This window comes from Protopterus annectens, chromosome 4.part0 (genome assembly GCF_019279795.1).
Source record: "Protopterus annectens isolate FY-2018-M chromosome 4.part0, PAN1.0, whole genome shotgun sequence".
NCBI classification, from domain to species: Eukaryota; Metazoa; Chordata; order Ceratodontiformes; family Protopteridae; genus Protopterus; species Protopterus annectens.
Window position 1 is genome coordinate 737,120,837 of NC_056733.1, and position 16,459 is coordinate 737,137,295.

Sequence of the window (16,459 nt, forward strand, 5' to 3'; positions counted from 1 at the left end):
GGCAGCTTTTGTCCAACCCACTTTCTTAAACTGCTGCCTGGCTTTGTTGCCTTAAAGGCTATGACAACCATAATAGTTTTGGTCAGTACACAGGCTATACAAAATGTGAATATTATACCAAAGGATGCCTGACGCATACATGTCACTGTTGTGGGCTGACGAATAAAAATTAGCTCAGTTCACGGTTATTGGCCTTCACAACTGGAGTATCATGATATCTGATGTAGATTACTAGAACAGAAAGTGAAGTATTGCACTAATACAAGCAGTAATGGCCAGTGTTGCACCCAACAAGTCTTCATAGGATAAAAACTCAGTTTCTTTTAGAATGCATTTGTCTCTTCTTTGGTTAGGCCAGTAATCGACTTGGCATTTTTGACATTCACTGGAACCTGAAAAGAAAAACACGAAGAGATACAATTAATTCAACAGCTCTGTTGTATGGCTGTGAAATAGTGGTAAAGTACACTTGCTTATGCTTGCTACTTTTTTTCTGCAGATGATTTATTTATATATCTATTTATTTATTTTGTATGTTCATCTTAAGAACAGTGAAATGAAAACAAGACAGCAAGTCTACTAAAAAGATAAGAAAAAAAAGCATGCATAGTTGCAACATTCAGTTATTCACTCTAAATTTGTATTCCCTTCTTCTGCTGATCTCTGTTTATTTCCTTTTTCCTTAAGCATGTTTGCTTGAAATGTTTGTTCCTATACCTGTTTGCTCACTATTTCTTTTAGCAATGTGTGTGGCCTCAGACTCTAGTAATATATACTAACTCTGAAACCACATCATCATCTGAGAGAAATTACAAGATATTTTTATAATTTAAATAATAATTACACTTTGTCTGATGGGCGACCACGGTGGTGCAGTGGTTAGGTTGTCGCCTCACAGCAAGAGGTTCTCTGGTTCAATCCTCAGCTAGGGTGCCTTCTGTGCGGAGTCTGCATGTCCTCCCTGTGGTCGTGTGGGTTTCCACCGGGTGCTCCGGTTTCCTCCCACATCCCAAAGACATGCTGAAGGTGGATTGGACACTCTAAATTGGCCCTAGGCATGAGTGTGTGCATGTGTGTGCCTTCTATGGAAGGTTGGGCACCGGGCTGGCAACTTGACACCGTAAAACTCCACTGCCAATCATGAGCGGACAGATGATCCACTGTGGTGTCCCATAACCGGGAAAAGCCAAAAGAAGAAGAAGATTGTATATATATATATATATATATATATATATATATATATATATATAGAATAAAGGTAATAATTTCTCCCTTTTTTATAGCACTGGATATCTAGATTATTATCCTTGGTTTAAGCTATAAACATTTTTGTAAACAGATAGGTTTGAAAAAATAAGAGAACATTTTGAAATGCATGGAAATGGCAAGTTTCCTGCATCTGCAACATTATTAGCTTGCTTTTTCCCCCATTAGCAAATACTCAGAGTGAGACAAGAAGTCTGCAGGTGCAGCAGGCAGTTAGGTGAAGTCTGAAAACTGTGTTCTGAGTAAAATTTACAGAGATTATTGAACGCATCTTAAAAAGTTAGCTGATTTGTTTTCTCGTTGCTTACTGCTTTTGCTTGGTTCATAGGTTCATAGGTTCATACTAGGCTATCTGCCCTGGGGCAATTATAAGCCTAGCCCGATTCTGTATGGCTTACGCCACCCCTTGATTTGAGTATACTGTGCCCTTTTTAAGGTTTAGTTTACTGTGCCTCTGTCTAATAGTGACACGGGAGTAATCCCTGGGACAAACCTACGATCTCCCATCCACTTATCGAGATTCTTCTTGAAGAGATTCATTGAGGTGCTCTGCCTCACATGAACTGGAATTCTATTCCAGAGCGAAGGGAGCCTCTGGGTTATGAACCTGTCCCTCCAGCAAGTTCTATTTATTTCTGTGCTGAGGTTCAAGTCCCTCGAGCGTGTGGCTCTAAGGGATTTAGATTTACTGAGGTGGAGCATGTCCATTAATTCTGGATTTGACATAGCTTTGTATGTCAGGCATAGATCGCCTCGAAGTAAGCGGTATGCAACTGAATAGAGCTGGAGTGTTTTTAACCGAGCAGCATATGACATCTGTTTGAGACCCTTGAATCCTCTTGGTGAGACTCTTTTGGGGTCTTTCTAATTGCTGCAGGTGTCGGGTAAGGTACATCCCAAAAGGGGCATTGTATTCTATGATGGGCCTGATGAGGGATGAATAAAGGGGCACGATTACCTCTCTTGATCTAGATGTGAAACCCTTCGTGATGAGATGGGCTATGTAGAAGGTCTTTCTAACCACTTTGGCAATGTGGTTTTCAAAGGAGAGATTGCTATCAACTTGGGTCCCCAGGTCCCTAATAACGTTCTCTGTACTTAATGGGTTTCCGCCTATGTGGTAATTTGTGGGCACATTGTTTTTGCCAAAGGGTATGACTATACATTTTTTGGCATTTAGCTTTAAACCATGGCGCTGGCCAGTTATCTGTCTCTGTGAGACCTTTTTGAAGGATGTTTGTGTCAGCTGGAGAGTTGATTATGGCGCCCAGTTTGCAGTCGTCTGCAAACTTGGTGGGCCATAGTCCTCCCACGTTTGCCTGTACCTCGGAAAAGTATATACCAAACAAGAGTGGTCCCAGGACAGAACCCTGTGGGATGCCACTTGTGACCGGTTTCGAGTCTGACATGGCTCCAGCAACTCTCACTCTGTGGGTTCTGTCTTTGAGCCAGTTTGCGACCCATCTTGTGACATAGGGGTTTATATTTAATCTGGATAGCTTATCTATGATGCCCGAGTGGGGTATTGTGTCAGATGCCTTTGCAAGGTCCAGATAGGCTGTGTGGACTACCTTCCCTTCATCTATGGCTTTGGTGACTGTTTCAAAGAAGTCAACCAGGTTCAAAAGGCAGGATCTGCCCTTGACAAAGCCGAACTGGGTAGGATCTAGTGTCTGTAGGTCCCCAATGTCTTTGTTTATGAGCTCCATAATGATCCTCTCCATAGCCTTGCAGACTAAGCTAGTCAGGCTTATGGGGCGATAGTTTCCAGGGTCCGTAGAGGCTCCACCTTTGTGGAGTGGGACCACTGTTGCTGTACGCCATTCTGTGGGCACATATCTTGTAGTGAGGCTGAGATTGTATAGCTGTTTTATTTGAGGGATTAGTTCCTCTTGGAGTTCATGTAGGAGCCAACCTGGGACGCCATCTGGTCCCATGGAAGCAGTGCTTTTTGCTTTGGAGAGGGCAGCCTTCACCTGAGCATCTGAGATGTTTGGGAGGCAGCTCTCTGCCAGGATAGATACTTGCTCTTTGGGGGACTTTGCACTGAACCTGTCTGCCAGGATATTGGCGATGTCTGTGGGTTCAGTGTATTTTTTGTCGTTTAGAATCAACTCAGAACAAGTCTGGGAGTTGCATCCCAGGTTTCTAACATAACTGAAAAAAGCCTTATGATTGTCTTTGGTGTCCTGTGCAATTTTTCTCTCGAAGCTGGCCTTGGAGGATTTTATGAGGGATCGTAATTTTTTGCTAGTACTGATCAGAGATGCCTTCCCTATTAGGGATTTTGCTCTATCATGTAGTAGCTTCCTCCTTCTGTTGTACAGTGGTTAGGTTGTCGCCTCACAGCAAGAGGTTCTCTGGTTCAATCCTGAGCTAGGGAGACTGCTGACTGATGATGCAAGCAATTAATCTTGAGACTTCTGAGCACTCTTTGCTGAAAGAGATGTAACATTTAAAGGTGTGAAAAGTTCAGTGAAAAATAGTCTGGAATTGTGGGACGTGAATAAGTAGTTGTGGCCTCCCCAGCAGTCTTGGTTATGTAATACATTTAATAGAACAGTGCATAATTTAATGTAATTATTTAAAGGTAGTCCATACACTTTTTTATGGCTAAAAGGTGATGTTTGCTGAAAGCAGGCAAGCCGGTATTCACATCTGGGAGGATAATAGCAATAAGAAAAGGACATAAGTGGGAAAGCAGGTTGTATTGTGCTTTCACATGGGTAAATAATTGTAGATTAGATAATGCCTGTGAATGCAGCCATTGATTTGGTGCAACTTCCCCCCTCTTTAAAAGGGTCAACTTCATTTGTTGAAAATGTGCATAGTTTTGTTTTTGTTTTAAGTTAAAAGGTGATAGGCGTTCTGAAAATTCATTTGATTTTTTTGCATGTTTCCATTAATGTATCTTGAAAATTTGACCTAGGTTCAGAGGGTGTTAAGAAGAAGCAACTTTATAAAAGATAAACTTGCTGACCGTTAGGACATTCATATAAGGCAAAAGTTAGAAATATACATTCTAAACAACTGTTGTGTATAATAGGTGGAAGTAATAGCTTTCTCTCATAATTGCTACTCTGTCTATATTATCATGGAATGTGAATGGACTTAGTGGTATTGACAAAAACGTATTTAATTATATTAAAAATGCAAGGTGCAAACAGCAGTGTTTCAGGAGATAACATTTGAATAGATATGAACATGTGAATTTGATGAGGCAAGGACTTCAGGAGAGAGATTCAGCAGAACACCAGGGACAAAGGAAAGCTGATGTCATAGTGCTGATTGCTATTGGGGCTCCACTAGAGATAGAAGAGGGGGAAACTAGATTTGTGGTAGCAAGGTATTGCTGACAAGGGAAGAGATTACACTGGCATGTATTTATATTATACCAAAAACTGCTGTTATGAAGCTTAAGAAAATTAAATTATCTGCTTTCAGCAGGGAATGTTCTTTATGGGTGGGGACTGAAACTTAGTTTTCAATAGTGAGGATGTATCAGGGGTCATAGAAGGTAAATATAACAGTAGGGTACTAGATTTCTAAAGAAGTATATGAAAATATTTGGTAAGGAAGATGTGAATTCAGTAGTATTCATCCAGACTGTCTCGTCCAACCCAAAAAGCCAGCCATGGTTACTCCTCCCTACCTGCAATTATAGTGTTTCACTTCTTTGTGAAGCTACCTAGGTCTGTCCTCACACCATAAACCAACATCAGCTGGACAGGGGATTCTACCCAAACACTTCACACAGGTATCTTAACAAAGGAAAAGCAAGCAAAAAGAGAAAACCTTAAGGTATTTCACTTATTTGTCAAATTACCTGGGTCTGTCCTCATGCTATAAACCGACATCAGCTGTGCAGTAGATTCTACCTAAACACTTTATACAGGCACCTTAGGAAAGGAAAATCAAGCAAAAAGAAAAAAATGTAAGGTGTGTTTCCCACTTATCTTTCCAGTTGTGCTTATTGTCTTACACTTCTTCTTTTTCTTTTTTATAACTATGTTAAGGCAGGAGGTATATTTATGGCTGCTTTTTGCTTGACTCTTTCTTTTAATACACTTCTCTCTCAATAGATCTATCCCCTTTAGGATGAGCCTACCCCATTAAAGTGGTGGAACAACATATACTGCTTTAACGTCATACAGTTGTTAGCATTACCTTTTTTCTCCAAGCTCTCATTTCTGAACAACTCATGCATTTGTACTTACCCTTTTTGAGCTCACTGCTAGACACAGGCCTTGGCTGATTAACTCCCAAGCCAGTGGGAATTGTGTCCCTCTCCATTATCCCCACCCTCAATTCCTCAGCCACACTCCTCAGACCACCCATTATATTTGCTCTGATCTCCACCTACTGGCACACCCCCAAGACAGAAAAAAGACACCACCATAAAACCAAACAACCCTGTTATCGTAGTACCCTCATAGTCAGTACTACAATATTACTTGAAGTCTTAACTCCCACTTGCAACTTCCTGTATTAGCACAACATATACCCAATCAGAAATATGTTTCTCGTTCCACAACTTACCCTGTTCTACCTTCTCCTCCTTTCCTGTTCACCTGCCTCACCCCCAGTGCCAATAACAAACATCTTCATAAAACACACAACCAATCATTATATCAGTATGTATTACCCCTACTTCCGAAACTTCCTCACCATCAAACCACCACCACCCCCCCAGTAATCAGACCAATCCTGTTTCCCAGCTCAGCTCACCACTGTTAGGATCACTTAGAAAAATATTTCTCTCTGCCTAAAAACACCAGAGACCTCATTCAGACTATCCTCCATAATCTTTATATACTACTTAAGAGTAACATTGAACCCATCCCAGACCCAACAACTCCCTTTCCTCAACATCAGAACTACTGTCTTCGTACACTGGCTTGCACCCTCCTCATTGCACATAGCATCAGAAATAATCTAGACCACATACATGCTTTTATTTCCCAGCACAGCACATTGTAGCAGTCACAGAATCCTGTGTCAAAAAAGGCTTCCCTAAACTGCAACATTTTCTACTCTCCTACAAGCAGGTCAGTGATCCCAGACCAGACAAAGGATCACATGGCTCTCTAATTTTGTACAGAAATAACCTAAACTCAAAAGTCATTGCCCACAGAAACTCCTTCTCAGACTTCGGTCCAACTGGATTCTCCTGAAATTTCCAGTTCACAAATGCAGACCACTACTGATTGCTACAGCCTATCTAGCACTCCTCTGCTTCCCTAGATAAATTCAGATCAGTCATCACTCATCACTAACATCCTAAATAACTGTCCCAAAATAATAATATAATCATTCTAGGTGACTCCAGTCTTAATTATATTGGTCCGATACTTTCCTAGCAGACCTAGGTCTTCTTCAACTCATAAAAGAATCAACAAAACCTAACCTCAGGTCCTCCAAATACTACACAGTTGATCCGATTACTACAAACATACCAGACTCCATTGCCAACATAATAGTTTCGCCAACAATCACCTTTACAGTTGTCAACCATCCTATAACCTACCACCAATATTCAAAGCCATTAGAAACTAGGGTAACACAAATATAGATGAACCTCAGAACCTGTCTGACAGCCCACAGTTGGAACCACGTACTCTCCTTACATGACCCTAATTCAGCAGCTGTAAGCCTACCCAACGATCTGTTACACCTGCAAGATAAATTCTTCCCACTTATTCACAGGCTTCATAAACCCATCAAAACTGAATGGGTATTCACTGACCTCAAACATCTATTGTCTCTAAGGGAAGAAGCATTGCAGAATTGAAAACAGACCACCACAGTTAACAACCATACCTCCTTTATAGTCTTAAGTAACATAGCCAAGAAGTCCATAAGAAGACACACAAGAAATCTCCAAAGAAAGAAGCAAATTACCCTCTTACATCCCCCAAACACTTTTGGAAAGATGTTAACCTACTTACAGGAAGAAAACCTCCTCATGATACTCTGTCTACAAACACCATTTATTGTGGTACAGCAAAACTTTCTCAAGAGGATTTCCTTAAAGAATTTAGCAATCTGCCATCATTAAACTCCACAAATCCCACACCATTCATCCCCTTCTTCCACATCAAACACACGTCCCAAAGAAGTCGCCGTTCTACTTGAAAATATTTCAATGACACCCTTCCTGGATTTGACAACATAAACCCCTGGTTCATATGTCACTGCAGTGAACATCTATGTCTTCCTCTCACCCATGTGTATAATTCATGTCTCACGCAAAACAACATGCTACAGATTAAGAAAACTGTTGCAATTAAATCACCTGTCAAAGCAAAGCAACCCAAAAGATACAGCTCACTTAAGTCCAATATCCATTCTCTCAGTTCTGGGCAAACTTCTTGAAAAGATAGTCTACACCCAACTTTCCCTCTATATCCAGCAGTACCACCTGCTGTCCTCAAACAACATGGGTTCTGGCCTGGACTAAGTACTACAACAGCACCTTGGTCCCCATCTGATGACATCCTGCTTAACTCTTAGTGGCCTCCTTACAGGTGCCCTATTTGTACACCTGACAAAGGCAGTTGACCTCACTGACCACCATCTTCTCTAAAACAAACTAATTACAAAGACATGCATCTGGAGCATTTCTCCCCCAGCCTCCACTGAAAATTGGCTTTGTTCCAAGTCGGACTTTCCTGGTAAACAAATGTTAAATAAATAAATACTCAACTCAAAATCAGTCCAGACTTTGCTCCCTGGTTTTAAAAACTTACTCACTAACAGGCACTTCTGAGCTAAAGTAGGATCTTCCCAGACAAAATCTGCACGTCTTACCAAAGGTGTAGCACAAGGATCCATTCTTGCCCCCATCCTCTTCTCTATATGCATTGACAGACTTCTTTGTGACTTCCTCTATCTCCCACTTATCCTCTATGCTGATGATATAGTCATTTACCAATTAGGTCATTCTCACACCAGTCTTCAATGCCAACTCCAGTCCTACTTACATGAGCTTCACCAATGGTGCTCGTAAACTTCTAAGCCCCACCAAGAACAAAACTATGCTTTTTGGAACTCCAGAGAAGATTCATCAAGCACCTAACTCTAACTGTCTTTGACCTGCACAACCAAGCCATAGAGACAACCTTCACTTTTCATTTCGACATAGAGTGAGAGCAAAATAAATTATCTTCTCTTCTGAGCCAGAAACATCTCCCCTTTTATATGTCAACCAGCCAGAGCAGCCATTGAAAAAGAAGTTATCCTTTCTCATCTTGAATATGGGCTCCCAATTTTTGCGTCTGCCTCCAAGAAAAACATTGCCACACTCCAGACTATCTCTAACAGCATCTGCTGATTTGTTACAACCTCACCTTTCTGTGAGAATCACTGTATCGTCCTAAAAAAAAAGACAAATGTCTACCCATAAATCAAAGATCTGACCGACTTTTAGGATCCCAGCTCTACAAACTACTCCAGCTCCACACATTTACTCCCCTTGTAGCTAGACTTCATGAAACAAATCTCCTTGTACAACCTGAGACATGACTCAAAAGCCACACCAACTCTCATTACCCCTAGAACTAAACATGACAGAACTGCACATGCTTTGTCCTCTCAGGCAACTGCTCTTTGGCAAGCTCTCGCCATCCGCACACTCAGAATGCAACTCAAAAAGCACTTGTTCATCCAAGCCAAATGCTCCTACTTCAACACAGGACATATCACCTAACCTATCTCCTTTCAGAGTCTCTTCTCTCAAAATTCACTGAACTTTGACCCACTTTAGAAACTAATGTCTACATTATACATTATACTCTGTTTGATTGCTCCCTGGAATGTATATACATCTTTTTCCATGTAATTAGTCTGAACTGTTCTGTTATAGCTTACATTTCTGTATTTTTTGTTTGTGAAATGTTTTGTATTTCACCTGGGCTGAGTCTGAAGTTGGTCAGTATTCATGAGTGCACTACCCTGGTAAACAAATATAAATAAAGTAGTAGGAACTCGGGCAGAATTTACATATTATTTCCCAAAGTACAGTAACTGGATTAGACTGGGCTAATAATAGGGTTAATTAGGAGGATATGTGAAAGGTCAGTGGCAACAATTAAATTGGGAGTGTTCCTGTATGACAAGCTGTGTTTGAGCAGATGAACCAGGCAATGATATACTCTTTTCCCTTTGTTATTTGCTTTATACTCAGAGGAACATGCAAAGAACACAAGCAACTCACAAATTCAAGAATATTTGCATGTGATGATATTTTGTATTTGATAGATCCAGAAAATTACTTTTCCATGTTGTGGAACATTTTGAGACAGTTTCAAGTTTTTCCAAGATATAAACTTGATAAAGATAAAACGTAGGTTATTGCCAGATGAATTGCTTCAGCAGTACCCATACTTATGGTGGCACAACAAGATGAATTATTTAGGTGCATGGATTAAAAGTATTCTGATATGGCAGCTAAGGATATGTGGGGAGGGGTTTAGGTTTCTTCATCAAAAACACAAAATATCAAACCTGAAGCAATCAAGCAAAAATGTTTAATCACCAACCCATCGAAAAATAAACTTAACACTCCCTGCTTTTTATATATGCCAGTGGGGAAAGGACAAATTCCCTGACCATCTCTGTTTCGCAACCTCGCACATAGACAAGCCAGCTTGTGCAATCAACTGATTTTTGATGGCACAAAGCAGCTTTTTCTCCTTTCAAAAAAGAGTGTTCAACCAAACCAGCATCAACCATGAGAAGAGTCTAAACAAGATAATACAAAAACGGAAAAACTGGAAGCTCTTGATTATTGATGTTTATAGCTGGATACAAGCAGTAAAATGTTTTAGTCCCTTTAGTTTTATATACAGGTCAGGTATATTTTTATCAACCAGTGGAGAAGTTGTGGACAATAATTAATAAAGAGTTGAAGAAATGTATTTGTAGGGGAAGAGGACAACATTTAATTGGGATAAGTTGATCCTCTCAATAGAACAAGGTTATTTAGGATTACTTGATTTGAACTAATACCATAGAGCTGTGCAGTTAAGGGTCATATACATAACATCAGTAGAAGGTTGTAAACTGAATTGGAAAGTAATTATGATGAAATGGGGGTTGGGTCTGAAATAAGAAGATAGTAGGATTTTGGATGCAAATCCTTAAGGAGAAGACCAGTAACTGCACAGAATATTATATTCATAAAGTAACCAAAAGTATTCTAAGAACTAATCATCATGGGAACGGAGAAAGAAGATTTTGCCAGTAGGGATGACTGTAAGTAGGGATATAGAAAATGGGAAAAAGGTGGCTGGAATTTACTGGAGAAAATTGGCAAAGGAACCAAGGTAGTGAAAAAGCTTAACTGGAGAGAGGGATGTAGTACAGTGGGATGAGACCAAGCAGAAGTTTGGACTGCAGGTTAGAGACTGCCTTCCCTATCCATTGATCTCCATCTCTGGTAAGGAAGTGCTATATGAAAGACCAGCTGTGGTACAGCTTTTAGTAGAGTCTAGAACAGAAGCTGCTACCTAAAAAAATTAGTAGGACATATAAAACATTACACTACACTAATTATATGAATCAGTTGGAAGAGGTTAAAAAAGATTGGGAAGAGAAACTAGAAAGGCGATTTGGAAAATAAGAATGGGAGGATATTTGTTTGGCTCCCACATATGCATACAAGTCCAGGAAGTTGAGCATTTTTGCTTGGATGTGTTTATATAGGTATTTTTACAACCCAAGCAGACTTCAGAGAATTTTTCCTTGGGCAGTTACCAAATGCTGGAGGTGCAATGGGAAAATGATAGATAACTGGGAACATGTTTTTTGGGAGTGTGAAGAGTTGGCAAATTTTAAAACTTCCTTAGAGTACTCCATCAGAAATGTTTGGGAAACAAATGGATGTAAATAAGGAAGTAATTCTTTTGAGCTGGAACACAGGACCTGAATTCATTAGATTTAATAAGGCCTATTAAGCTTAATGCTGCTGGCTGCCAAAAAAAAAGTTTGTAACTGTAACTGAAGTGCTGAATATTGTAAATAAGCTAAAATAATTAGAAATAGGATCTGTAGAAAAGGGAAGGAGCAAATTAATTGGAGATAAATGGAACTTGTGGGAATAACATATGCAGAATAATGTTCAAGAGGAGGAGTGAGATTTACAGGAAGGCAGGAATTGAGCGATGTATGTAATGTTGGGGTAAGTGATAATTAAAAAGAAAGTGTGTTCATGTGTAGATAGTATATAATGCATGAAAATGTTAATATGGTTTGGTTTGTTTTCTTTTAATGGATGTGTGCCCATCTCTTAAGTGATCATTTAATAAAGCTGTTTAAAAAATGACTAACACTATCTGCTAAAGCCTCGTTTCTGATCAACTCCATAGCAGTTAAACTTATGAACTAAAGATGATGTCCATCTTTAAAAAACAAACTTCAGATGAAAAGCATTACCTGTACACTGTGCATTCAAGAAGTTATTTTGCTCCGTAGACCCAATTTTCCATAGCTACCTTAGATAAATCCTTTGCTAAATTTTTTGCATGCTAGCTGAAACAACATTCCACAACAAAAACTGACACATAATACTCTATTAGGAAACAACTTAAAACCCATCTTAAACTTTAAATAAGTCCAACTGCTATCATGATCCTGCCTGTGCTCCTTTATCTGAATACCTCATCAGTAATACTCAATTGATCATTTACAAACGATTCCACCCATATATTAATTACAATCACCTAAAGCTCCTGACTGTTCTGTAAACATTGGTTTATAGTTTTCTGGTATAAGCAACTGTCTGACTTCATATTGCATATTTTATTATATGATTTATAGTTTTAGATGTCTGCCTAATTGACTAAATTACTTCATTGTTAAACTGTTTTCCTGTTCAGACATGCCCCTGCTGCATTGTTATGGCTATATTAAAATAACTGCAACAATACATTCATTGTAGACATTATCTTGCATCGCAAACTTTTATTGTGTTTTTATGTTGTGAGAAACTGCTGATATAACAGATTGGCAATTAAATAATTGTTTCATGGACATTTAACCATGCTAATCTATTCCAATAGACCTGACCCCCCCCATAGTGACGTACACACCACCTGTCGGCATATTAATATTAATGCTGTAAATAAGGCTTGAAGAGCATACACTTCCATGTTAGGAAGCTTTTTTTAAAAGTTACATTTCTAAAACACTACAATGGAAAGAATTTTTATTTTGTAATTAAAAATTGTTTGCATGCAGAAGGATGCATGCAGACACTTTTTTATGTAAAAATAAAAGTTAATTTCAAGACTTTAAACATGATCTTTAATCTGCTGAGCTACCTGAGAAGTTAGTGCATCAGTGTTTTTTTAAGTTATCATAGAATGAGGATCTTTAGTTTTTCAATACCTGCAAAGAGGGGGGAGGGACAGGTAACATTAGGCATACCTCTCAACCTTGCAACACAAGAAATCAAGACAATCCAAAATTAATGGTAGGACAAAATTGGGGCAAATGCTATTTAGCCCTTCTACAAACTTAAAAAGTCAATAGTATAACAGCTTTTTCACTGCCGTGGATTTACTGAAAGATTTGAAGTAGAAAGCTGACACATCAGTGACTTAACAAGGACAGAACAAAATAGTCATTGCGAATGTTGTCAAAACACAGGGACAGGTATTGGGGGGGGGGGTGTTTGATTGTGTGTGGAAAAGTGAATGAAGGGGTTGCAAAAGCAGTTCACATTTAACACAAGAATGTCCCAAGAAAATAAATAAGCTTGTAAAGCTGGTAAGGCAATTCCTGATAGGAAACTACTGATATTTAAACAAATGCTAACTTTCTTGAAAAAAAATGCCAGTTATAGTCAAAAGTTAAAAAAAACGTGCTCTAATCTTAAAGGGGCAATTGATTCTGTATTGTGGGTGTCAAGAAAGGGGACCTATCTGGCAGAAATTAATCTTTATACCGATTGCTTTTCCTTGAAAAGTCCATAGTTGCTTCTTTGAATTGGAAAGAAAATACCAACATCATTCCTTCTGGCTGCTGTTTTCTGATAGACCAGTCAGCAGCCAGAGGGAAGGTGTGGGGTTGAGACAGAACTTTTGAAGCAGGCTGGTTGTTGCTTCCATGGCACAAAACAACCTAAATAGCCTAAGGCTACTGCAGTATTGGGGAATTCAGTCACCTTCTGCAATGGTAAGTGCTTGCACAAATGTACTTTCCTCTGCTGTTAACAGGCTGCAGCGTATAGGACACTGTACTTTTTAAGCGTATTATATTCTTAATACTGTTTTCAATCCAGTGTGTCATGAGACATTGTTTTTGTTTTTTCTTTGAGTTTTCTTTGGTGTGGCTGTCCATATTCGTATCTGCCAAGCATCAGAATACATGCGTGATCAACAGGAGCTTAAAAAGGCTTTATATAACAAAAACACAGTCTACAGTAACAACCTTAACATGCATTAGATTACAAATTATAAATTGTGGAAACAGTTGGGGTGCATATTCATTCCTCTAGATTATTATCCTTATCTCTAACCAGTACTAGCTTAGTGTAAAATGCTCTGACTTCATCTAGTGTTAAGTACTACAACACTTTTGTTTAAAGTGTGAGTTGTCAGAGTCTTGAAAGCATTTGGCTTCCTTTGATATTTTGTCTATCTGTAACAGACTAGTTGGTTTACTGCCTTTTATTGTGCACTTGAGTAAGTAGGTATAATATTGCTACAATGTAACATTTTAGGAATGTTAAGAAGGCTGCAGTTCTGACCAGTGTTCTTTCTGCACCAGTCTGACAGCTCAGGAGCAGGATTTGATCAAGCTGTGGTGGCAGGCGTTGCAGAAATACAGCACTCCTGAAAGCCCTGAGGTGCTGCGCCTTGCAGTGGCGCATTCCTTGGAGCTCGCAGGAGTTGCCCTAGTTCAGAAGGCCCATGGAGAGACACCAACCATGGACCCCACACTGGCTGTGAGGTATGTTGTATTTTATGCTACTGTATTTTGAGTTTATGTGCTGTTTGCTTGTTTTGTTGTCTGGTAAGAGTATTAAGTGTTTCCTTTTATTCAGTTCTTTTACCACCTGAGAACAGTCTTCACTGAATGCTGCTGTTTAGCATGCATCAGTAATATGCTTTCACTAGAACGAAGCATGCTGTAGACTTCAAACCACTATAAGAAGAAAGTCTTACAAACAGAAGGCGTGCATTTGTTTATTTACTTTATTTCTGATTGGATGATATCAGTAAGCAGTAAAAATCTTTTTCACACACAAAAACAAGTTTATAATAAAAAGTATTATTTTGAGGGGGTACAAGACTTGGCGTAAAGCAGGAGCAAAAATAAACATGATGTATAAATAGTCTTTTATATTTCATTTAAAGTAGTACAGACTGAAGATTGTTTCCAACTTCATCTGTGTATGGAAACCTTTTCCCAACCCACGTCGGTGTTTGACATTATATTACTCCAAGCCCAGTACCGACCCAGTTGGAGAGTTTTTATGTGGTTTGTGACCTATGGTTATAGGAGGCCCCTCAATGGTCAGTGGGCAACTGGTTCAGTTTGTACTGTACTTGTTTAATGTATTCCTAGGAGAAAGAGAGAGTGAAAGCAGCAGCTGCTTTTCGTTGTTATTCTTGAGCCAAAAAGAAAGTGTTGTGTTCCATCATTCAGGTGTGCATTATGCATATTTTATGTCATGTAAAACTTGATGAATAAATATTTCAGGGTCTGTGGTAACATAACATTTTCCCTTATATTTTTGCTCCCTGCCTCATTAACCATGCTCAGTGAAGCCATTTTATTCCCTCAAGGAGGTCAGATTTCTCTGGTCCTTGTGTTATTCGTAGGGACAAGAGCCAAACACTGGAGAACACAACCATCACCCATCCAAGGTCATGTTTTTTAAGGCCATAGATCTCACTGCACATGCCTATTGTTGCACCCTGTGGTTCACTCTGCAGTGGGCTCCAGTAAGGGCATATCACTCATTTCAGCAAGTGAGTGATTCCTCAGGACTGCCATGGCCACATGACGTCAGCACTTCTGTGTGCACTTCTGTGGGATCCCTGGCCTCCAGTGGGGATTCTGCAGTAGTGCTGAGTGCCCCACCACCTCCTGCTAAATGGAGGTTAAGTTAGCATAGCTGCATCACTCATACTTTCCCTCTTGCCAGCTCCAAAAGAAATTCAAATTCACTCGTGTGCACCTGACATTAGGCTATGCTACTTACATACATTAACTCTGAGAGTGCTGTACCTTAGAATAAAGAGAATTTTCCAAGAGATCACCGTCTCTGGAGTTTTGTTTTATGATCCCAAGTTTGAATGTTGATTGCTGTTGTATGAACTTATGCTTGGCACTCCACAATAATTCTATACAAATAATTACTTTTCATCTGGCTTTACTCTTATGTTTCTTTGGCATATTTCATATGGTGTTCAGCCCTTAAAAAAAGCAAGAGACTATTGCTTAGTACTACAGAAATTATCTGCAAATTTAGCAAGTGTGTTTGTTGACTTCGTACTGGTTACTGGTTCAGATCTCCTTTTTCAGTGGTAGCCCTTGCTGACCTGTTTCAAGTGCAAGTTAAGAAATATATAACAGCATGGCACAATGTGTATTGTATGCAAACTGAAGCATATTTTAAATGCATTTTCCAGACCAAGGAGTTGAGTGTGGGAATTGTACTTTGTAAGGCAGATAATCTTTAGTTAGAATAAAGATGCTTGAGAAGTGACAGGAAAAAACGGTATTCAAAAAGTCACTGCAAAGTGCAAGAAATCACAAAAGGTTCTTGAGTTAGTTTACTTATGTGATAGTGTTTCAGTGTTCTTCTTGCTCAAACCAGAGATAGGTAGTTTTTGTATATTAGCAAGTGGATTTTTTCAGGCTTAGTGGAATTGATATTTATTTATTTATTTATTTGGCATTTGTTTACTGGGAAAGTCCAACTGGGTCATGAGGTACCCATTTTCAGTGGAGCCCGGGGAGAAAAGCTCCAGATACATAAGAAAACTAGACAGACATAATAAAAGTTATAACATTCAAGCACAAATATGAAAACAACACATTAGTTTGTCAGAATGAGAACTTAACAGACATAATAAAGTCATAACAGTCAAGCACAAAATTTGAAAAACTTCACATTAGTTTGTCAGAATAAAAACTCAACTGACATAATAAAATCATAGTGTTCAAGTATAACTTACAT

General features: G+C 39.1%; 1 protein-coding gene across 1 annotated transcript in view; it reads left to right on the forward strand.

Annotated features, from left to right (window-relative positions):
- Positions 1-16,459, forward strand: part of LOC122799562 (thyroid adenoma-associated protein homolog) — a 672,025-nt gene that overhangs the window by 589,802 nt on the left and 65,764 nt on the right. Inside the window, exon 27 of the mRNA XM_044068695.1 lies at positions 14,038-14,220. Within this exon, the coding sequence (XP_043924630.1) occupies positions 14,038-14,220 (183 nt within the window). The remainder of the gene's footprint in view (positions 1-14,037; positions 14,221-16,459) is intronic.